This window comes from Nyctereutes procyonoides, unplaced genomic scaffold (genome assembly GCF_905146905.1).
Source record: "Nyctereutes procyonoides isolate TBG_1078 unplaced genomic scaffold, NYPRO_anot_genome, whole genome shotgun sequence".
In the NCBI taxonomy this organism is placed as follows: domain Eukaryota; kingdom Metazoa; phylum Chordata; class Mammalia; order Carnivora; family Canidae; genus Nyctereutes; species Nyctereutes procyonoides.
Window position 1 is genome coordinate 31,117,040 of NW_026575047.1, and position 23,875 is coordinate 31,140,914.

General features: G+C 55.2%; 1 protein-coding gene across 1 annotated transcript; it reads right to left on the reverse strand.

Moving 5' to 3' along the window:
* Positions 1-609: 609 nt before the first annotated feature.
* LRPAP1 (LDL receptor related protein associated protein 1) lies at positions 610-13,667 on the reverse strand. Its single transcript, XM_055326788.1, has 8 exons — positions 13,408-13,667; positions 8,575-8,719; positions 6,377-6,501; positions 5,301-5,421; positions 4,745-4,903; positions 3,662-3,744; positions 2,119-2,295; positions 610-927 (listed from the first exon to the last, which is right to left on the reverse strand). The coding sequence occupies exons 1-8, from the start codon at positions 13,627-13,629 to the stop codon at positions 865-867; spliced, it is 1,095 nt and encodes a 364-aa protein (XP_055182763.1). The 5' UTR covers positions 13,630-13,667; the 3' UTR covers positions 610-864.
* Positions 13,668-23,875: the final 10,208 nt, after the last annotated feature.

Below are 23,875 nucleotides of genomic sequence, written 5' to 3' on the forward strand. Positions count from 1 at the left end.
CTGTGCCCAGTGGCCCGGTGATTGGGGCGGGGGAGGGCCTGCACTGTGCCACCACCTCCCTGCTCGGTTTCACTGCATCCTGACACACAAAGTCCTAGCATGCACCCCATGGACTTGATTCTTCTTATAATAATGGCTAACAGGGTATCTGTATTTGGGGGATCCTGACGTGCCAGCTGAGACCGGGTACCATTGATGCTGAATGCAGCGCTGGGTCAAGCCCTTTCAGGTTCCAACCTGGGTACTGTGTCAGATCCCCATGTGACCGCCTGCTATGAGGCCAGAGAAGGGTTGTTGTGGGGCTGTCACACCTCAGCGAGACAGACACTTTCACTGGACACGACCCCCTCAGGCTTCTGGGGCTCTTCCTGAGCCTGTCCTCAGAGCTGGGCAGAGAGTTGGCAGCTGGGCCAGCTGGAGCCCCCACCAGGCCCGTGCCAGAGGTCACCTGTCCCAGCGAGGTTCAACTCCACAGTGGTCTTGGGTATCAGACCAGGGAGACTGTGGCCCCAGATGGTTCTTGGGCCCTCCCATGTCCCACAGAGAAGACGGGGAGCGAGGAATGGGGATGGAAGAGGAACGAGTCGTAGACGCAGTGAGACCACCGAGTGACAGGTTAGATCACGACCATTTAAACCCCATTACATGTTTTTAAGAACACAGTACTTCCAGGGGCAGAGTCACACGATCTGGCACACCACTGCTCACTGTCCTTCTGCATGAAGGACGCCTGGCCGGTCCCCCTCACACCTCCTCCAGGGTCCTGTCCGTGTCAGGTGCTGCCCCGAAGCACCCGGGCCTGTCCTCAGGCAGACGCCTGGCCCCCGGCCCCCACTTCTTCCCGCCAGCGGGCTCCTGCGGTCTTCAGAGTTCGTTGTGGCGAGCTCTCGAGATGCGGCCCGACAGATCCTGCAGGTGCTTCTTTACCTGAAAACAACGACACAGTGTAAACCCAGCAGCCGTCTGTCCCATATCATGAGACACACAGACTTCAAACTGCAAACTTCTCAGCTCCCTGCTTTTCTTAATTTACAAGTCCACCCATCCGGAATCCGTCATAAATAAATCACAAAAGCAGCTCCACGCTGACTAGAACATGACCGCCCACTAGAAACAAACAGCGCAGAGATCACGCTGGAGGGAAGAGTGACGTTTCTATTGTCAGCCCCAGCCACTTGCAAAGGCAGTGAACAGGGACACTGCCTGGCCGGCCCCCAGCCCCATGGAGCCGAGTCTGTTGCACATCATTCTCTACCCGGCTCGTGTCTTTCTGCCACGGCAGTGAGCAGGGGCCAGACCTCGCTTGCCCCTTTCCGTCACAGCCCAATTCCCCACTGCAAGTTCTTTTGCCCTGTGACATCACCCTGGAGCCGACCTCCCACGCCTGCTGCTTACCTTCTTCCTGATATGCTGCCAAACGTGGGCACAGACCCACGCGCCCTTCCTCCGTGGCACTTCTGCCTCATTTCACTCTAAAGTTTTTTTGTGTTTGAATAGATGGCACATCCCTGTGGCTCCAGAGAATGAGACACAAAGGAAGGTCCCTCCTCCCTTTCTGCCTCTAGAGACAACCCACCTCATCTGTTTCTAGACTGTTCTGTGCACCCTAGTGCCACCTTTGGCTCCCACTCCTCCTACTACCAGCTCCTTGGAGCGTCCACACTGTCCTGCTGCTTGTTCCTGCCTAGTCCGACCCAGAGGCTCTTCTGCATGCAGAGCCCACGCTTCAGTGGCTGGACGGGCACCTGATCTGTGGGTCACCACGAATGACCTAACCAGATCCAGAGTGACCCCATTCTGCTCAGGCTACCTGCCACTGCCCAGGGACGGTCTCTAGTCCATGAGAGGAACCACACGGGATTCTCAGGGGACTGTCCTCCTGTGATATGGACCAAAGCCATTGTCTCATGCTCATACCCTGTGCAGGGTCACCTGGCTGAGAGCACCAGTTGGCAGCACAGGTATCCCCTGGCTCTAAACAGGCTCAAGGGGATGGCCCAGTGCTGGCCCCCGTGGGAGCGGGTGTGTGGCTGCAATGGGCACCCCACCAGGTGCCACCAGCCCACACAACCACCAGAGAGGAGGGAGCAGTACCCACACAGAGCCAGGTACACACACCTTGTAGCCCAGCTCCTTGGTCTTCTCCTCCAGCATGGCATACTTCTCCTTGTTCCGGCTCACGTGCTCCCGGTCCCCAAAGCTCTCCACGTGTTTCAGTTTCTGATGTGAGATTTCCAACTGCTTCTGGTAGTGGTTGTGCTTTTCAATTTTGGCTTCAAAGTGCTTAAGCTCCTCCTAGAATAAATTTCAACAGCTGAATGTCCCCCAACGGTTCCTTGTGTCCTGGCCCCCCTGGCATGCCTCTCTGACCCCTTAAGAACACGGGTGGCAGCTGCAGGCCCAGGGCAGCAAGCCAGTCCTGCTGGGTGACAGCGCTTAGCATGGGGAGGCAGGGGCTACCCTCTCTGAGGGCACACACCCCAAGCCCCTCAACGTGTGACCTGCCCGGGACACTCAGGGTGCCATCCCTGCTGCCACCCAATCTCGAAGCAGCACACGTGGAAGCATGGGGGAGGGGGGCGCCCCCACCTGCCAGAGATACGGGCCACCTGCCCTTGCCAGGCATCTGGTTCCCTCTACCCCTGAACCCAAATCCAGCCTGAGGCCTGGGCTTGGCTGCATTGCCCTGTCCTCTGGACCCACGGCCTCTGTCCCATCTGGAGCAGCCACCACTCTGGAAGACTCTGCAACATTGCCTTCCTGCTGCTCCTACCTGCACAGTGCTCTTGGGTTAGTCTCACTGGCTGGTCCTCCACATCCTGGTCTTGGCTAAGCTGTTACCTCCTCTAGACCTCCAGAGTGGGGCTAAGTGGCCTGCCTGGGGGCCACAAGGGCCAACAACACATGTCCCTCTGAACTGGGCTGAGCTCCACAAGGGTGGCCCTGCCCACCCAGCTCTGGATGGATGCGGATACAGGGACCTTTCCTGGACACTCATTGACCTCCCTGCTGTGTCTCCCACCTGCCAATGATCCCCCCACCACAGGGCTGTCTCCCTTTCCACCTTCCCCACCCCCGTGACTATGGCGCCAACTGTGGTGAGCTCAGCGGTGGCCTCTAGGACCCACGTGGCAGAATGTCCTCAGTCCACAGGCCCCAGCTGGAGTGCCCACCTCGGGCTCCTGTCATAGCCAACAGCAGCCTCTTGCCCACACCCTTCGGATCCCTGACACACTGGCCGAGAGTGGTGTGGTTATGGCTTGACCCACTGAGGTGACACTTGGGCAAGTGAAAGGCCCCTCCCTCCAGGCCCATTGCCAGAGCCCCACACGGGGTCTCAGGGTCTGCTGTTCTCCTCCAGACACTTCTCAACCCACAATGCTCCTGCAGCAGCCATCCGTCCTCACACTCAGTGCATTCAAAGCTGGGCACACGCCCTTGGAGCCAGACCCTCATCCACTGGAGCCAACATTGTCCATACAGATGTGAACATGGCGGTTCCACATGGCTGCCGACCAGCTTGGCAGAGGAACACAGGGAAAAAAGCTTGTGAACACACTGACTGGCCACTCACACCGCAGTTCAGTCTTTTCCACGTTAGAAAGTTCAACAGAAGAGGTACTAGATACTGTGAGCCAGCGCCACCCAGCACCTTCCTTACCCGGAATGACTCCAGCTCCTTCTCAGTGAAGTTGGCGGACTTGGCCAGGTCCCACAGATCGATCACTCGGGGCTCCTCGAATTCTGGCAGAGGCAAAAGCAGGCCCAGTGCTGGATGGTGGCATCCCATGATGCCCAGGGGCCCTGACAACACTGCGAGTGTGAGCGTCCCTGGACTTGGGCATGTGCCACATGCACCAATGCATGTGTATGTGTGTGTCCAGTGCCATCTGGCAGCAAACTGAGTGTTGTTCTCGTGCATGTCCAATCTGTGGCTTGAGGCACCACTGGAACGTGACCTCGGTGACATTCTCATTGTCTGCAGCACCCACCAGCATTTCCCTGCACCCCTGAGGAAGGGTCCCCCTTGGCAGAGCTGTCTGGGGGTGGAAGGGCAGCAGGAATCAAGAGACAGCAGGGTTCCTGGGGCCTCTGGGCCAGGACTGTGTCAGTCTACCCATAGTTCTGGGCTGAAGCTTAGGCCACCGTCCATCCTTCAGGCTCCAAAGCAAAACCAACCACCAAGGAAAGGACTCCTTGACCTTAACCAGTGCTGATGAGCAGATGCAGTGATGGGTATCCAGCTGGGTCACTCACCTCTCCTCCCCCGCTGGAGCAGGCTAGGAGCAAGTGAGTCATAGCTGCCCACCTGGGGGCCATGCCACCAGCTGCTATCCCCTCCCTTAGCTGACCTCTTCCTGTCTGAGACCCTCAGGGGCCCGTGGAGAATGTTCCTGAAGGACTCAGCAGACTCCAGGAGAACTGAGGAGCTGGCCAGGTGCGGCTCCTAGAAGGTGGTGGTTCAGGTGCAGAGGGGCAGAGGTACAGTGGCCACCCCAGCACCGTGTCCCTTGACCCGCTATGTCCCCAGGTGGACAGCAGCACCTGCTGCATGGATGCCCCTGGGCTCATGGTGGAGAAGAGGTGACTAGCCAAGAAGCTGGAAACAAAGGGCAGCCTGGCCTGGGGCGGGAGCAGGGTGGACAGCAGCTGGCCACGGGGATCAGGGCCACACCACAGGGCAGTGTGGGCCACATGGCCATGATCCCCCCACACAGGGCCTGAAGTGGAGCAGTGTGCTCACCGGCCTGGGTGCCGTAGCCCCGGTGGCTGACCCTCCGCAGGCGGTCGTAGCCCTGGTTGATGCCCCGCAGCCGGTCCTTCAGCTCCGCGTGCTTGCTGTGCAGCACATCCTCCTTGATGCGGCTTGTGTCAAAGGGGCTGATGACATTCTCCTGGATTTCTGTGTGGAACAGGCACTGTGAGCTGTGGCCAGGACCCACCCTGCCCTGCTGCAGGAGCAGAAGTGCTCCAGGACTGCCCTCTGAGGAAGGGGCCCTGGGCCAACCCCTGTGACCCTGCACCCTGACACTCGGTTTGCTGATGTGGCTTCTGGGTCCAAGAGGACGGTGCCCTCCCAGAGCGGCTTGCCCTGGGGCTAGGTGGCACTCATGTATGAGTGGGGTGGGCAGCAACAGTGGCCCATGACCCAAATCACTGCATCTGACCAAACACTCTTGTCAGAGGCGCCCCGATGAATCCCCCAGAAGGGAGTACCACTCAGAAATGGGGCTGACGTTGAGGGAAGCTCCCTGCCCTACCCACAGCCCCAGGACTGCTCTGGAGGGTGGGGAGGGCACCTTCAGTTCTGCTCAGGGTCTCCAGCAGGACGTGGTACTCGCGCACTTTCTCCTGGTGGTGCTGGAACTCCCGCCACAGCTTGTCCAGCTCCTCGCTGGAGAACTTCCCTGACGTCTTTGCCTGGGAGGAGTGAACACTGTGAGCCTGCCCCGCCCCGGGTCACCCCTCAGGCTGTTTGCCGTGATTCCACAGGCGCCACCACTGATCATCCCTCAGATGGGGCAGGACCCCGCTCCTGTGTGAAGTGCTCGGTGCGTTCTCGCCTAGATGACCCTTTAACTAGGGGATGCAGCAGGACCTGTCGCCAGGTTCGATGGGGAGGTGACAACCATCAAAGTGTGGGGAGCTGCAGGATCCCCCAGGAGGGGAGGCAGCGTCCCCTCCTGGGAGGGACCTCAGGCCAGTCGCCTCATCGGCATCCTCCTGCTATGCACAGCCATGTGGTGACATGAATACTGTGGGTCCGGGGCTCAGCCCCCTCCACAGCAGACCCTCCCTCCCTCCCGCTCCAGCTCCACCCCTTGGACCAAGGATGATGGGCTGCTGTGAGAAGTCTGATTCTAGGCCCCTCTCAGTGCAGTCCAGACAGAACCTGGACAGGAGCTGGAGAATTAAGAGCAGGACAGTGAGTGACTTTCTGCGGCCGGCCACCACCTGGTCCCACCACCTGCCCTCAGAGGAGGAGGTTTCCGCCCCCAGAGGAGACCAGATGCTGTGGGCCCAGTGCCCACACACCCAGCCCACACTGTGAGCACACCTTTCTGAACCAGACACCACACAGACTCAAACCCAAAACTAAATGGACACCATAAAACACGCAGCCTATGTGACACCACGAGCCTGGGTGTTTGCAGGTTATCCAGCCCGTTCTGTCATTCAAGCTCCATGCCACACAGAATTCCTTCTCTGAGCAGGTGAGACTAAGGCCACAACCCCATGGTTCCAAGAAGAAAGCCCTGCTTCCTGAGACGCCCTCTAACAGGCTCCTATGCGGAGCAGCAGCCCCTAGCAGCTCTCCTGAACTCTCAACGCTAGGGTGCACAGTTCAGGGTTTATGGGAAGCAGTGAGGGTTACCTTGTGCCATAGCTTCTCCAGCCTGGGGTCCTCCAGGCTGTCGTCCTCGGTGGCGTCACTGAGGGAGTTGCTGCTCACAGCCCGGGCATCCTTCCTCCCGTCCAGGCCATATTTGGCCAGGATCACTAGGAGAGACAGGGAGGGATCACTCCAGTCCTGGCTACTACCTGCCTGGCACTGAGGACAGCCTGCACCCCCAGGCTCTGCGCTCCCGACAGGTGAATAGCCCCTGAGCACGCAGAGGAGCAGCAAGAGGGGCGGAAGGATAACCAGGTCATTGGGCTCAGCCTGGCCTTGGCTTCCATATATGAAGCTGCACTGGACCCCTCAGAGGGCAAGTCACAGGAGTCTCAGGGTGTCCACCAGCCTGGAAGGCAGAAGGCTCTGGATTCCAGCTGTGGTGCGTTCAGCAGGAACTGGAGCCAGAAATAAACACTGGAGCTGGAAGAGGCCTATGGAGCCTTGAGCCCTGCCTCTTCTGCTCTCGGGTGAGGACATCGGGGCCCTGGCTCCCCAGCGGTGCACCTGGGGATCCGTGCTGGGTATGGTGAGGGTGGCCAGTCTGGGCAGCAGAGCAGATCGCTCAAGAGCATCTGCCTTAGTGCTCCAGCTTCCCAGTCTCTGGAGTCCTTCTGCCCTGTCCCCCTGGCACCCGGGAAGCACACACCACCCAAACAGAATGCAGATGGCTCCACCGGGAACACGGACTCGGATGCTGTCTGGGTGGGAAGCTGTGCCCAGGAGGATGTGCCCAGGCAGTGGGAGTCCGGGGTGAATGTGCCCCAGGAGGGAGATGAGAGCTGGCTGACCCCTATATACCCTCATGCTCCTCTATCCAGGCCCCGGGCCATCCGCTGGGGGCTAGTTTCTTCCAGAGCTTTCTTTCCTGGCCCTTCAGATGGCCCCCAAACATTCTGACTGGGTGCAATTATCCTGCATCTCCTCACCTGACCCTTCTGCTACCTTGTTCTGGTTTCTTTATATGTCTCACCATTCTAGAATGAGGTCATGTAAAATGGCAGTTAGACCTATGTCCTCACCCCAGAAGCAGATGCCCAACGTGACCTAACAACTGGTAGGTGTCTTGTGAAGTCTGACGGTAAGGATGCAGGCTTGCTGGGGAAATGTCACGGAGTCTGAAAACCCTGGCTTCATGTCCTGCCGTGCTCACAGCTGTGACTGCGGGCAGTAAGTACTTCAGAGGCTCAGGTGGACATACAGCATTTGGTCTCAGGAAAGGACTGTTACCACAGATGGCGTGTGCTCCACGTGCTGCCATGTCCGAGGAAGCCAGTGTCTGGCTCCGTGGGCATGTGGGACGGTGGGTGGCCTACAGGGCAGACTCTGGGTCCAGCCACACCTGTGGCCACTGCAGCCATGGCTACTCCAGCCCCCAAGCTGGGCTCTGTGGAGAGCTGCAGCAGGCTCAGACTGGTGAGGGTGTGTGCACGTCCTGGGGCAGGTGGCAGGCCAGAGCACCAGCAGGCAGGATGGGGACATGACTTCTGCTCTCTGCTCTTCACTAGAGGGACGACAGCAAGACTGGTCAGCGCAGGAGCGGCCTCGAGACTCAGCTGCACACAGGAGCTCTTGGGCAGCGAGCTCAGAGTCCTAACCCCCACCTGAAGCATGCCACAGGAGGGAGGCGGAAAGGGAGCCTGAGAGACCTCTCAGTCCTGAGGACGCACATCTTTTGCATACTGGAGGCTGGGCAGACAGTTGCTCTGTCTTGAATACCCACAGGAACAAGCAGCTCACCACATCCCATCTCAATACATTCTATTCTGTTAGAAAGTTATTTTCATTACAGATGATCTGAAATCGACTTCCCCCAACTTCCAGGCTATAGGACCATCCCAACTCTCTCTTCCAGGTGAGACAGTTCCACCCTAGGCAACCGGGTGGCCCTAGCCTCTCTCCTGGGCCAAGGAGTTGCAGGGCCTTCCACTGCTTGTGTGTCAATGTGCCTGGGAACCCTTGCCCTGACTATGTCTACCTTTTGTCAAGAGCCTCACAAAACGGCCCAGCAGCCATGCCCACAGCTGGTGGCTGGTCGGAGGTGAGCCACTGTGCAGGCTGCAGCAAGGTGGCCCTGCTCCCCTCCTGTCATGAACCATGTCTGCATGGACAGCCAAGGCTACAGGGCCCAGGAGATGCCCCCCTAACCCCCTGTCATGCTAAGGGGGAAAGAAAGATACCACTGAGGTTGCGAGTGAGTTTGGCCTGCTTCTCTCCATCTTCGTCCAGGCCCTCGGCCTTCAGCTTCTTCCAGGCGAACTCATCCCTTTCTTGCATCTTCAGATCTGCGTGGAGTTCGGACAGTTTCACAGGAGAAAGTTGAAGCTACAGAACAAGAGCAGAAGATTCTGACAACTGGCCCCAAGATGAAACAATGGCATCACCCGGGAGACAGTGACCCTGAGCGAGGGGCACTCAGGAGAACCAAAAATGAGCAGGGGGATGCATGGTCCTGGCAGGTCAAAATCCCACCCGTGCTCCCGGGCAAGACCCTTGGGGGACTGCCACCCTGCAGAGGGAGGATCACCAGTTTGTATGTGAAGCCTTCTTTCCAGCCTCACTGGAAGAGGTCCAGGCAGGGCATGATCCAGAAATGCCCAGTCTGTAAGGAGCTACCCGCCATCAGCGGCCTGAGCACGGGCTGCCAGTTCCTCTCGATAAGGTCAGCTACGGCTGCAGGGCCAGCTCCTGCACCAGGATGTCTCCCCCCACCCCTTGCACCTGGACCTCTGTGGGGACTGGGTATAGGGGTGGGAGGATGCAGGCACATGAATGCTGGGCATGGGAGGAAACTGCTACCTTTTCCTTGTATCATGCAAGTATGATAAAAAATTAACTTGGATGATTAGAGGATGGTGGACTGAGTTGTGGCAAACTTCCACATTGAGATCCATTAGTGAACCTGCCTAACCAATGCCTCCACCTGCAAGGGACTCACTCATGACACAATGACAAGAGGCTCTAAAGTGCAGTGTCTCTGCCCCACTCAGCCCACAGTGTGGTGGGGAGGGGCCTTGGCTTCAGGCTGGAATGAGACTGTGCCTGTGTTAGGTGGTCCTCAGGCTCTGGAAGCAAGCCCAAGGCCCAGGGAGGCCAAGAGGAGACTGGGCCCTGCTCCTGCCATTCCTGCTGACTGGTATCAGCTCAGCTCAGACTGGCGGGACAAATGTGCTCCAGGCTGGTCCATCTGGCCACAACATTCCACCAGTCTTCATGAGGCCGTACCTGCCATTCAGGAGGTCTCAGGTGAGACAGCACTTCAGGCACCATGACCTACCGCAATGCCACCCTTTCCTGCAGGTGTTCCCTGGGTACCCAGTGCGACCCTGGCGGGCTGCTGAACAAGCTACAAGATGGAGCAACCCCCTGCCAACCACATGGGATGGGGAGACTGCGGCCAATGTGCTTTTTAGATTAAAAGGGTCATTATGGTGACCCTGGTTCAGCTTCTGCTAGGCCTCTCTGTTGATGCTCAGAAAACCTGGGCCCCACCCTCCAGCAGCTTGAAGACTAGTCAGGGAAAGTTCCTCAGGAGTAAAAAAGCACCAAATGAATGGCAGGGCCTAAGGCGGGAAACTCTTCTCATTCTCTAGAAGTTTCTTTGACCCTGCTCCATTGGTTTGCCCCCTCCTTTGCTGGCTCTTTGGGACAGGCATGTCTCCACAGTACCCCACTCCTACCACCTCTCCTGAGCCCCAAACCCTTCTTTCAAAGCCTCTTGTGTGCACCTAGATGCCCTAGGCTCCTCAGATGGCATCCAGGGTGGGCTTACATAATAATCTCACCTGCCTGCCTGAGCTGTCTTAGGATTTCTTCTGTGGGCACTCTCAGGAGTACATCAGACCCTGAGGAGGCTGGGGCTGCAGCCTCATGGCGGAGAAACCGGAATGGTGTGGAGCAGGCTGATTTCCCAGGAAGGGTATGTAGGGTGCTAGGAGGTGAGGAATTGGGAAAGGCAGGCCTGCAGTCCACCCAGGATACCAAGGACACGACACTTAAGTCCAGGCATCCACAAGGTCTGTCCTCTAAGCCTGGGACCTATCTGCTTCGAGAGCCACAGCCAAGGACAGGGAGGGCCTGGCTCTGCCCTCTGTGGTTAGTGTGACAGTGCAATGGCCCTGATGTCCCTCCTGGGGACTGCAGAGGGAGAGGACCTGAGTGCTCTCTGACTGCCAGCTAGTACCGCCATTGGGGGACAGATCTGAGGACCTCAGTAGAGGTCCCCACTCACCTCTTACTTTCTTATCTGTCCATGTCTCCAGGGCCCTGCGGGGAGTCAATCTCCCAGCATCCAGCCAGGAGCCCTATGGGCTGCAGACTCTGGTGCCCACCTGTGTGCTACTGTCTCAGCCCCTGTGAACCACTGCTTCTCACGTCTGAAGCCTCTGGGGATCTGAATTACACGCTGTGTCTCCTAACGCGGTCCTTCCTTTGACATACAGAGGCTTGTGAGCTCAGCGCAGGAGATACCTCCTGAAGTGGTAATGCACACAGCAGCCATCGTGTCCCGTCAAAAAGGAGGAAAAGATACAGGTCACGTGCAGACACTTGGCACCCACTCTCTGGATTCTTTCAACCTCTTTAACTTCAAGTTAAATGTTAATGCCTCACACAAAAAGAACTAGTCAGTAGAAAATCAAATACAGAACAGAATGTGTTCAATATTAAACAGTTAGGTAAATCATCTAATCCAGAGACAAGCCAACACACAGGAAGGCAGGCACTCGTCACAAACAAATGGTATGTTTATGGCTCCCGAGGCGGGGACGGTGTCACAGTTATATACTTGATCTTACTGGTACACGGTGAAGCAGCTCCAAGGACAGAACGGGGCCTGCCTGCCTGGGAGCTGCTGTCAGGACAAGGACCTGCACCTCCTGCTCCAGGAATGTGGCCTACAGAGAACCAGGGGAGGGAAACAGGATCTCCCCTTCCTTCTGGCCCTCCCACCTCAGAGGACAACACTTCAACACATTTTAATCACAAGGGCAGGATAAGAACCCGACAGGGGCTTGGAGCTCACAGAACTAGGTCTGTGAGCCTGCCCAGGATGTGTCCCCAGCCCCGTCACACCACAAACAAGGCAGGCCTGAGCAGGGTAACACGGGCCAGAGACTAGTGCGCAGGTGGGTGGGTGCCGCCCATAGAGGAACCCACTGAGGAGAAGCCATGGCTTCACTCAAACCCCAAAGCTCTAGGGACAGCCCTCTCCCTCCCCCCACACTGCTCAGGAGTCTTGCAACACTGGAAGATGTCACAAGACCCACAGTACTAGGCAGAAGTAGCCCTGGTTCTCGTCCCCGGCCTACAGCTCTCCTAAGCACTTCTATCAAACAGGAACTGGATAATCTCACAGAAAGTCAAGACACCAAGGTGGGATGATGCAGCAGTAGTTCCCTGCTCCCAGTCGGGGCTCACTAGACCAGAAGTGATATTCAGGGTCTTCTCAAAGGGCCCCAACCCCAACCGCGGCAGCTGCAAACCAAGGCAGGCATCATGGCACTAGCCTAGGCTATGGCCCGCAAGATAGAGGAGACCCAGGCCCGGTGGTCCCCAGGATCATAAGAGAGAAAGGACCAGGCCCTGGAGACCTCCAGGACTAGAGAAGACCCAGACCCCCTTACCCTGGAGACAAGGGACACCCCCAGGACCCTGCTGGCCCAGGGTCACAGCAAACAGGGGATGCCCCAGGCCCGCACTCCCCGGGGTCACAGCAAACAGGGGATGCCCCAGGCCTGCACTCCCTGGGGTCACCGCAGACAGGGGACGCCCCAGGCCCGCACTCCCCGGGGTCACAGCAAACAGGGGACGCCCCAGGCCTGCACTCCCCGGGGTCACCGCAGACAGGGGATGCCCCAGGCCCGCACTCCCCGGGGTCACCGCAGACAGGGGACGCCCCAGGCCCGCACTCCCCGGGGTCACCGCAGACAGGGGACGCCCCAGGCCCGCACTCCCCGGGGTCACCGCAGACAGGGGACGCCCCAGGCCCGCACTCCCCGGGGTCACCGCAGACAGGGGACGCCCCAGGCCCGCACTCCCCGGGGTCACCGCAGACAGGGGACGCCCCAGGCCCGCACTCCCCGGGGTCACCGCAGACAGGGGACGCCCCAGGCCCGCACTCCCCGGGGTCACCGCAGACAGGGGACGCCCCAGGCCCGCACTCCCCGGGGTCACCGCAGACAGGGGACTCCCCGGCCCCGCACTCCCCGGGGTCACCGCAGACAGGGGACGCCCCCCCCCCCCCCCCCCCCCCCCCGCACTCCCCGGGGTCACCGCAGACAGGGGACGCCCCAGGCCCGCACTCCCCGGGGTCACCGCAGACAGGGGACTCCCCGGCCCCGCACTCCCCGGGTCACCGCAGACAGGGGACGCCCCCCCCCCCCGCACTCCCCGGGGTCACCGCAGACAGGGGACGCCCCAGGCCCGCACTCCCCGGGGTCACCGCAGACAGGGGACGCCCCAGGCCCGCACTCCCCGGGGTCACCGCAGACAGGGGACGCCCCAGGCCCGCACTCCCCGGGGTCACCGCAGACAGGGGACGCCCCAGGCCCGCACTCCCCGGGGTCACCGCAGACAGGGGACTCCCCGGCCCCGCACTCCCCGGGGTCACCGCAGACAGGGGACGCCCCAGGCCCGCACTCCCCGGGGTCACCGCAGACAGGGGACTCCCCGGCCCCGCACTCCCCGGGGTCACCGCAGACAGGGGACGCCCCTCCCCCCCGCACTCCCCGGGGTCACCGCAGACAGGGGACGCCCCAGGCCCGCACTCCCCGGGGTCACCGCAGACAGGGGACGCCCCAGGCCCGCACTCCCCGGGGTCACCGCAGACAGGGGACGCCCCAGGCCCGCACTCCCCGGGGTCACCGCAGACAGGGGACGCCCCGGCCCCGCACTCCCCGGGGTCACCGCAGACAGGGGACGCCCCGGCCCCGCACTCCCCGGGGTCACCGCAGACAGGGGACGCCCCGGCCCGACAGCCCCCAGGACCCCAGGAGGCCGCGGCCGCCACTCACCCGCTGGGCCTTCTCCCACAGCTGGTTGAGCTTCTCCATGCGGAACTCCCCGCCGGACTCGCGTTTCGGCGGCAGCTCGGGCTCGTTCTTCTCCCGCGAGTACTTGCCGCCGTGGCCCGCCGCCGTTCGGGGCCCGACCAGCAGCAGCAGCAGGAGCAGCAGCAGCAGCGGCGGCGCCCGCAGGAGCCCCCGCGACCCCGGGCCGAGCCTCGGCGACGCCATCTTCCTCCTTTGGCCGCCGGGACCCCGCGCCTCCAGCCGAAGAGGCCCCGCCCCCGCCTCGCGCTGGGACCGCCCCCGCCGCGCGGCCTCCTGGGAGTTGTAGTCCCTACTGGCGCGGGCCGCCCAAGCGAGGCCGCCGGTGGACTACGAGGCCCACCAAACCCTGCGGAGGCACGTGGTCGTTTCCTGGGCAACCACCGCGGCCCCGAGTTGCCAGGCGACCACGCGTGGGCAGAGCGCGCTGGGGCTGCTCCGCCTGAGATGGCGAGGTTGAGCAGGTCCTCCCCTTGACCACCCGGACCCGGGCTCGGGGATGACCCGAGGCCCCTCCCCTCTGCTCCATGTTCGGGAGTCGGGACAGTCTGGCGGAAGCCTTAGATGGTTCCTGTGTCAGCGGCAGTGATAGGGAGCCTTATGCGTCACCCTGGGTGGGGGTGGGGGGGCGCTGCACCCCAACAATGTGTGAACTGCATCCCGTACACCTCCGTGCACTTTTTCTGTATCAGAGATACTTGTGTACCTGCCTCATTCCCACCCTGCTACATTTTAGTACAAAAACCAGGTTCAGCCTAGAGGGCCCACGTGTTGGGGTTGGGCCCGCCCTGGGGGGAGCTGCAAGTCATTGCCCTCAGGTGGCTCCAGGTAGATGGCTCAGTAGGAGCACCAAATAGGGGCTTTGGGCAGGAGAGGGGACTGGATGAGCCCACCTGGTAAGAGTGACCTGCAAGGCCTCCCAGAGCATCAGATTATGCCTGGGTGGGAGGGCTTTGGCATTGGAGGGGAGATGAAGATAGAGGAAGGGTGGAGAAAACCTCAGCAGCTTGGGAGGAATCCTACTTAGTTACTTCAATGTTGTGCCCTGTGTGGTCCAGAGAGGGTTGAAAGTCCCTGGAATCAAGGAGGGCTTTGCTGTCCTTTCCACCTAACCCCAGGATCTGGAGAGCCATCGTTTCACGTATTTTGCCTGGTTGTTTAGTTGTTTTGGGCAAAGGTTGACTTCAGTCCCTGTAGTCCAGTCTATCCGGAGTACAGGCTCCAGCAGCCGGGCTGTTCATATTGAATGATATGTGAAACAAAGTCAGAAGAGAAATTATTAACTTTCCTTACTCCCTACAGCCTACTGACAAGTCCTTGAAACAGGCCGAGTGACATTCCTTTAGGAGCTCAGCTGCCTCAATGTTGATACTCTGCTGAGGGCAAAAGGCAATCCTAGCCCAACCCCAGGATCCTGTGAGTCTACTGGAACATACAAAAATTCCTTTGGAAACTTCCTTTATCTCTAACCCCCAAGATACATGTTGGTGATCATCCCTCAAACCTATGGCCCACCGACATGCGTCTGAAGGGTCTGAAGACTCAGGTTTTATTAGACGGTAATAAATGACCCTTCCCCAACAATAACTAGTCCCTCCAGGTCCTGGAAACCTTGCTTCCAAAATTCCTTAGAAACTTAACACTCTCCTCAACCCCCTTCCAACTGGAAAGTCTATCATGGGCCACCCATCATGACCCCAGGGCAGCTCTTCCTGACCATGGATCCTGTCCTCTTGCTTTAATGAAACCACCTTTTTGTGCCAAAGATGTCTCAAGAATTCCTTCTTGACTGTCAGCTTCGAACCCTGATGTCTTTTCTACATCATTTAATGCACTCTTTATTAGTTACCTAATAAATGCATACGGACCCCAAGAGGATAGATGTTTATTCTTTTCCGTGTTCACGACAGATCAACGGAAAGTTGTCCTCCGAGTGGTGATGTGGGGACCCATCTTCAACATGAACCTTCCAAGATTGTTTCCCAGTGGCACAAGGAGAGACAGCTTGAGGATCTCATAGGTGAGGGGATAGAGAGCCAGGCCTGTCCCTTTTGCTCATGTCCTACTGTCTAGAAGCAATCATATGGCTACATTTGTTAAAAAGAAAACCTCAGGCTAAGAATGGAGTCACGGTAGGCCAAGTCACCAAATCAGGCTTAATATCTAACCTCATTTCAGTTCCAACCTCGCCCAGAGATGTAGTTGTAACTGGTCAGTACTAAGGAAATAATCTCCATCCTCCAAAGGAAGCTCCAAAGGAAGTCTGCATGGTAAGACCCCCTGCCCTTCCCCTAAGGGAAAGTGACTTTGCCTGAAACAATCCTTTTTTTGTTTTGTTTTGCTTATAACTTCTTGCCCCACCCCCCTTCCTATAAATGATTCTTTTGTACATCTCCTTGGAGCTCCCTCTACTTGCTGGATGGGTTGCTGTCCAATTAAGGAATGGCTTAATAAAGCCAATGAGATTGGCAGATTCACTCAGCTGAAGTTTTGTTTTTGTTTTTATTTGTTCACTTTTATTTCATTTTTTAATATTCATTTATTTATTCATGAAAGACACACAGAGAGAGGTGCAGAGACACAGGCAGAGGGAGAAGCAGGCTCTATGCAGGGAGCCTGATGTGGGACTCGATCCCAGGTCTCCAGGATCAGGCCCTGGGCTAAAGGTGGTGCTAAACCTCCGAGCCACCTGGGATGCCCTATTTATTCACTTTTAAAGATTGTATTTATTTATTCATGAAAGACACAGAGAGAGAGAGAGGCAGAGGGAGAAGCAGGGTCCCTGTAGGGAGCCCAATGCAGGACTCCATCCCAGGACCCCAGGATCAAGACCTGAGCTGAAGGCAGATACTCAACCACTGAGCCACCCAGGTGCCCCTTTGCTTTTGTTTTTAAACACATGGAACTCTCAGGCAGCCGGTCTGATGGAAGAACTAATCCAGGGTATTCATGGCACTTCTTGGGCCCCTGTAGAGGCCACAGACTGCAGACGTCAAAGGCAGTGAGTTTCCAGCTTCCTGCATCATGAAGCTGAAAGTTCACAGACCAAAAATTGATCCTAGCTCTCCAAAAGTCCTGAATGATCATCTTGTCTGTGCGTCTTTACCTCACAGACTGCTAAGTGAAGACCACAAGATGGGGTTTGACTTGCCAAGTCACACAATTACTGCATGCCTCTGATCAAGAGAATTCCAGAGCTACATTCCTCATCAACACAGACACAAAAATCCATAACAAAATACTAGCAAATAGAATTCTACAATCTATACATAAGTTTGGCTTCATAATTCAAAGTGGAATGATGTAATTCTCTTTATTAATAGAATGAAAGGGAAGGAACATGTATCATTCACAAACAAATGTAGTTGAAGCACTTGACAAGTTCAACACCCATTTGTGATGAAATCATTCAGCCAGCTAGCACTAGAAGGAGACTTTCTCAACTGAATAAGGGGCATCTACAGAAGTGTACAACTCACATCATACTCAATGGGGAAATGTTGAGCACTTTAACAATTGAATGCAAGGGTGTTCACCATGATCACCAATATTCAGCACACTACCTCATGCCCACTAGAATAGCCCCAAATTAATTGGGTTCGGTGTCATATGTTGAGAAAAATATGAAGCCACTAAAACTCTCACACTTTGCTGATGAGAGTGTCAAATTCTCACCTGCTTGACAAAACCCTTAGTTTCTTACAAAATTTGAGAAACATCTATTCTATGACCCAATCCAATAGGTTCAATTCTCTGAACCTGTAGCCATGGGCGCATGAGCTGGAGTACACAGGCACCTGGCTCTGGGGGGCCCAAGCAGACCGAGTTCAGCCACTCACTCTGATGAGATCCGCAGGCAGAGAGATGAGCAGTGGTGAAAGAGAAAAGGAATTTATTTCAGTGAGGCCAACACCCAGAAGAGAGCAGACTAACATCTTAGACTGTCTCCAAAGTGGAAAATATTACCAGGTTTATATGAAGGAAACGTGGGATCAAGGTTTGGGAAGTCCCTGCAGATGGGCAGTGAAGGTCAGGTTGATCATTGTCTTGGGGTCAATGGTGGTGGGGGTGGGGGCATCTTTCTGGCTCAGGGCAGCTGATATTGCTTGAGGGCTAGTTCTGGTTCCCACTGAGGATGTTTTGCCCCCTGGGTCTTCTGCCTGAGTTAAGTGCTGAGCTGGAAAGAACATATCAGTTAGAAAGTATAGACCAAGGTCAGAATGGGAGGTGGTGGACATCTTCTTTCAAACCCTGTGATTTTACTGCTAGGTTGCTCAAGATGAATTAAAACATGCCTCTATAAAAAGACTGTATGAGAATGTTTTTGGCAGCTTTATTCACAATAGACAAAGATTTTAAACAACTCAGCTGCCCATCAGCAGGAAAAAGGGTAACAAATTGTGGTATATGCATACAAAGGAATGCTACTTAGCAAAAAGAAAAAAAACACAAATGAACTGCTATACACAGTGTGGACAAGTCTTATCACCATGAGGAGTTCAGTAAATCAGAAACAAAAGAGAACTGTGCATATGTCTGCATTTTCTAAAGTCTAAAAGCAGGCAAAAATAATCTCTGTTACTTAGGTATCAGAACATTAGTTGCCTACAGTGGTGGGGTGGTGGTGGAGGAGTTGGTGATTAACTGGAAGGAAGTATGAGAGAACTTCTTGGAGGGAAGAAAATGTTTGATATTTTGATTGAAATATTGGTTAGAGGGGTGTATATATTTGTGAAAAGTCATTATACTGTATGTTTAAGATCTGTGATTTCATTATGTGTAAAGTTTACCTTAAGATAAAACACATGCATGCGAACACACTCACACCGGGGATTGGTCATCCCGAACGATAACTGTAGAGACACCCTGTCTTCTTTCCCTGTTCAACTCTCAGAACCCTGACAGCTGGGTCCTCAGCTTCCAGATGAGAGATTAGAGAAATGTTTCCATTGAATTAGACCATCTCAGTAGGAAAGAACCATGACGTTGACAGTAGGAGTAACCCAACAAGGGCCTACCAAGATCACTCTACAGTGAGACCCCATGACAACAAACACCATGCAAGTGTGCAGGGCTTCCAATCAACTTTTTAAATCCCTGTTTCTTATCATGAACAGTCAGCTAAGGATTCTTAAAAATCCAAGCACATTTCCTAATGTGGAAGAGAGAGAGAGACAAAGACAGAGACAGAGACAGAGAAACCAAAACAAATAGGCAATAACAACCAAAAGGCAACCAGAAGAAAAACAAAAACCACACAGGGATAAGAAAAGGGGGAGAATGACCCTTATTATCTTCATAGAGATAAGAGAAGGTGTTAGATCCATGGGACATACACACGCATGTACACACATAAGTATAGACTTACATATAGTATATTGATATTATAGGAGAAAAATACATGCAATTCAGAGAACAAAAAGGAGCTATTGGAAACTACAAACATGGTAGCAGATATGAAAACCCAAGTAGAATATAGGAAAATAATATTGGGGAAATACCTGATAACAAGCTGATTGAAGCAATGAAGAGATGACAGATAGGAAAAGAATCAACAAGAAAAAAACTAGATTTCCAATTCAGGATACCCATTTCTTGACTAACAGGAGTTTCAGAAAGAAAGGACTAGAAAATGAAGTGCAATAGAACTATCACAGAAATAACTCAAATTTCTGGATCTAAAGGACAAAAGTTGCCAGATTGAAAGGACCTGTCAAGTGACACAGTGAATAAAAATAGACCCACACTGAGGCAGATTGGTGTGGTATTTCAGGACACAGGAGGCAGAAATAAGATTTTATAAGCATTTGAGGAGAAAAATTGGCAAACGGCATAAAATATCTTCAGATGTTTCAAATGTTATAATAGTAACACAGTGAGACCTCGAAATGTGGAAGGATAATGACCTTTGACCTAGAATTCTATACCCAGCCAAACTACCACTTATGCAAGTACCCAATGAGACTCTCTTAATAAAGATATTCCAGGGGATCCCTGGGTGGCGCAGCGGTTTGGCGCTTGCCTTTGGCCCAGGGCGCGATCCTGGAGACCAGGGATCGAATCCCACGTCAGGCTCCCAGTGCATGGAGCCTGCTTCTCCCTCTGCCTGTGTCTCTGCCTCTCTCTCTCTCTCACTGTGTGACTATCATAAATAAATAAAAATTAAAAAAAATAAAGATATTCCAGGCATGCAAATGTTCCACTGAAGTAAGAAAATAAAGCAAGAAGAGGAAGATAAGGATATGAGGCCCAGTGCAGGGTGTATGTGGGAGGGATGGGAAGGAGCGCCCCAAGAAGATGATGGGGGGAGGGATGACCAGATGCAGAGGTCCCATTGGAGCAGCATGACTCAAGAGATAGGTCAAATGCTGTCATTATCATTCCTCCCTAGGTTTAAATCTATTGATGGACTGCCCATGTGGGCCAGCCCAAATTCTCAGGTGGACTTGTCTCCACCATGTATTCTCCAGTCCCTGCTTTTCTGCCTGTGTCCTGATAGCTGGGACACAGAGGTAATCCATTTCACCCCACATAAGTGTGTCCTTATGCTCCTGAGGCTGTGGGTAGCTTTTGGTGGGCTTAGGTAGAGACATTCCAGATGGCACATCCTTGAGGATCTGGTTCCTGTTGGTCATCTGATACCTGGTCCTTAACAGAGCCTACAGGTGCTCCTGTAAGGACAAATGCTATTTCCCTCTTTCTCCCCGGTGTCTCCAGATAGAGCTCTTAAAACTCACAGGGAGAGAGAAGCCACATTAGAGCTAAAGCCCTCTACAAACCTTCATCTAACAGTGGCAAAATCACTCTCTTCTTACAAGACCCATTGGCACATGCTGTCCATGCTCCAGAGCGAAGTGATATCTGACATAGAGATACATAAATAGTTGATGAAACCTGGGCTGGGGGACAGGAGAGTGTGATGGAGGTGGAGGCAGAGCTTCCCTTCACATGCTGTCTGTGTTGTGCCCCTTAAACTGGCTAGGGTGTGTACAGGTGTACCACATCCTGTCATTGTTCTTCAAGCTGTGCAGACACATTTTTAATATTCCTCTGCATGCATGATATGTATTAAAATAAGAAATCTCTGTTTTGATGAGTGAATGCACTCTGCGCAGGGCCTGGCACACAGCAGGGTCCCTCATCTCCTGTGTTTAGCCTTCAGGGCTGGACCTTGTTTTTAGCAACTTCCAACTTCTTCTTTCTCCTTGACTCAGTTCACTGCACCCCACCTGGCCCTGCTACTCCCAGCCCTTGCTGAAGACTCCACATAGAGTAGAGGCCCCTGCCTGCCTGGGATGAGGGTGAAGGTGTGTGTGTGTGTGTGTGTATGTGTACACAGAGACATGTTACCAGGGAGCGTAGAGCAAGAGCCCTCAGCTTTCAGGAGGTTGGACAGCAGGGCTTTCCAGTGTTGCAAGAAGAAGTCACATCCAGGCTCAATGTGCCACCTGCTAAAGCAGGGGGAGCTTGCTTGTAGGACGTGTCTCTGAGAAAAACAAATTGCAGGATTCCAGAGGGGTCCTGTGGTAAGGTCACCCTCTGCTGGCTCCCAGCAGGAGTGAGTGATGTTTCTGGGCAAAATCCATGACCTTCACTGTTTCCCGCCACCATCTGCTACTGCAGACCCTAAGACTAATGTGACTATGCTCCTTCTCCCTCTGTTTGTCAAGTTTAAGACCCCAGGCCACTCTTGTCCTATAGCTCTGTATAACCCCTTCTCTGACCCCTTTTCCCACCACTCCCTAACCCCCAAACCTACCCCAGTGCCCTCTTGAACTGATCACCAGCCATGAGCAACATCCCCTCTTCCTAAACCCTCTGTCTGAACATGGCCTTGACCTTCCTCTAACCAAAAACAGGTGCTTGCCAGTCCTTCAAAAACAGCATCGCTCTAACACTCCTCCCCTTATGGTCGTGGTGATTTTCACCTCCAGGGGGGTGATCCCTCCACAACCCTGGCCTGCTCTCCTCTAATGATGATCTGGACCTCCAGCCTAGGCCAGCCACCCACAGTCATGGCCACACACCAGGTGCTGTGAACTGTGGCCGGTAGTTCTCCCTCTTCCCTAAATGCTCTCAGGCACCCACTCAGGTGGTCACCACCTCGTCTCTGTCCATCTGAGGTCCCCCATGCCCTGCCTCAACAACTTCAACTGCTAGGACTTACCACATGCTCTTACCAACCACTGACGCCAGCACATGTTTAGTGCTCATCATCCCACCCCTCGTCCTCCCTCTCCCCTGCCATTGGTTGTCGTGGGCCTCCAACATTGCTGGCAACAACTTCCAATTCCCTAATTCTTCTCTTTCCCAGACCAATGCCCCCAGTTGTTCCTCCATGAAGTGGACCACAGACTGGCTGCTGTCTGCATCTTCGTCTAATGCTTGTGTCCATGTCCTCTGCCCTCTGGACCATGTGCTCTCTGAGTAGGAACTGTGTTTCCTGCATCCCTGTCTCTTGTTGCTCAGAGTTGGTACTCAGTGAAAGTTTGTGGAAAGGATGGATGGATGGAAGTGTGGGGAGATGGTGGATGATGGATGGATGGATGAAGGGATATGAATAGATGGAAGGACAGATGATGGATGGCTAGATGGAAGGATGATTGATGAATTTCTCCCTTGTTTCCAGCCCGGCCATAGAATATGCTGTCTTTTCTCAAAAACTAGGTGCCATAAAGTCCTTGGCGACGATGGGAAAAAGGAATAGATGGTAAGTATCTCATACTCACTTCGGATCCAGAATAGGCCTATAAGAAATTGAAATGGGATCTGTTGGCTGATGGAGGCTGGGGTTGAGGGTTGGATGTGAGGAGGCAGCTCTAAGCCTCCTTTTCCAGGCTCTCCCTGCCCCCAGTCTTGCCTGTTCAGGCATCATGGTCCCAAAGGGATGGGGGCCGGCCTGAAGAGCCTTTCCCCAGGGTGTCGCTGTGGAGGACATGTGGGGACTCCTGCCTGGGGTCCCCCCTGGGGCCCCTGCTCCAATGCCCTTTGCCCTCCCTGAAGCATCCCGAGCTGGCTGAGCCAGGAAGTACTCCATCTGGGTCCCCACATCATCGCTCAGCTGCTCACCCTGCACAAGGACAATTAACTTGTCTGCTCTAAACGCCCACTTAGTAATTCTGACATGAAACTCCCACCAGGCTGAAACTTGGCTCAGAACAGTAATCACTGAAAACATGCTTTAAAAAAAATTGACGTTTTTATAAGAGTTCATCCTCCTCCGTGCTCCTGCCTCCCCCAGGGAGACACGCAGGTAGGTACTTTTGTGCGACTCTGGCTTTGCGATGCCGGGTGCAGCTGCTGAAGCGGCTCTGGGACTAGCCCCTCACCCGGGCCCACCGTGCTGCCAGGTCTGTGGCTGAGCCTGTGCTCACTGCCAGGATGCTGCCACTGGGTCCCCAGGTGCTTTACTGAGCAGCCCAGGTCCAAGGCCCTCTTCTCGATGAGTTATGGAATTTGGGGAAGGGGTTTTGTCTCACTGATGATGGGAGGGACCTGTATGTGATCCCAGGAAGCTCACACCACTTCCTGGGACCAAGCTGCAATTTCCTGAATGAGGATAGGATGGCTGGCCTCCTGCTCCTCCTCCTGGGAGGCAGTGAGGATCGCCATGGGTGGCGGGGGAGGGGTGGGTGTCCGGCATTCTGCTGGGAAGCATCCTGTGGGGCAGGGACTGCACCCCCAGTTCATAAGTGAGTAGATGAAAGTTTAGAGAGGGGGGTCATTTGCTGGAGATTACCCAGCTATAAGTGTGCAGAGGCAAGATCTGAACCCACATCGACTGATCTTACCCAAGGCATGAGGATGGTGATTGTCTTTGACCTTGTCCTGCCCTGCCCCGCCCCATTTCTAGGCTGGTGTCTATGGTATTTGCCGTAAACCAGAGGCTCACTCATTCCCTAAGCAGATTTTGCTGAGCCCTCAAGGCATGTCAGGCATTGCTTTAGGAGCCGGGGACACAGCGTGAACAAACCACTAGTCTCTGCCCTCACAGAGCTCCTATTTCAAGGCAAGTATTCAGGAAAAAGGCAAGTTATTGTAAGTGGTTACCAGTTGGTATTGACGGTGATGGTGTCTCAAGACGGAGCCCCTTGGCCTCCCTCAGTGTGGATCCCAGACCAGGCAGTGGAAGGGTGTCAGGGCTCTGTCTCCAAGTAGAGCCACCTGGCTGCTGGGACTGCTCTGAGGGCCCCATGATGGGAGCAGGGGCAATGGTGATCATACCTTCCAGGGCAGGTACCACCCTAACTCTAGCCTGGGTCAGCTGCACGACAACGCTGGCCCCTGAGACCCCTCCCCACCCAAAGCCCTGCCTTCCCCTCTGAGATAGTCAGCAGTCGCTACTCTACTTTTTGCTGTGACCGTTCCCTGGCCTTCCTCGTGGTCTCACGACATTGACACAGCAGCCCTAAACAACGAGGCTTGGCTTGCA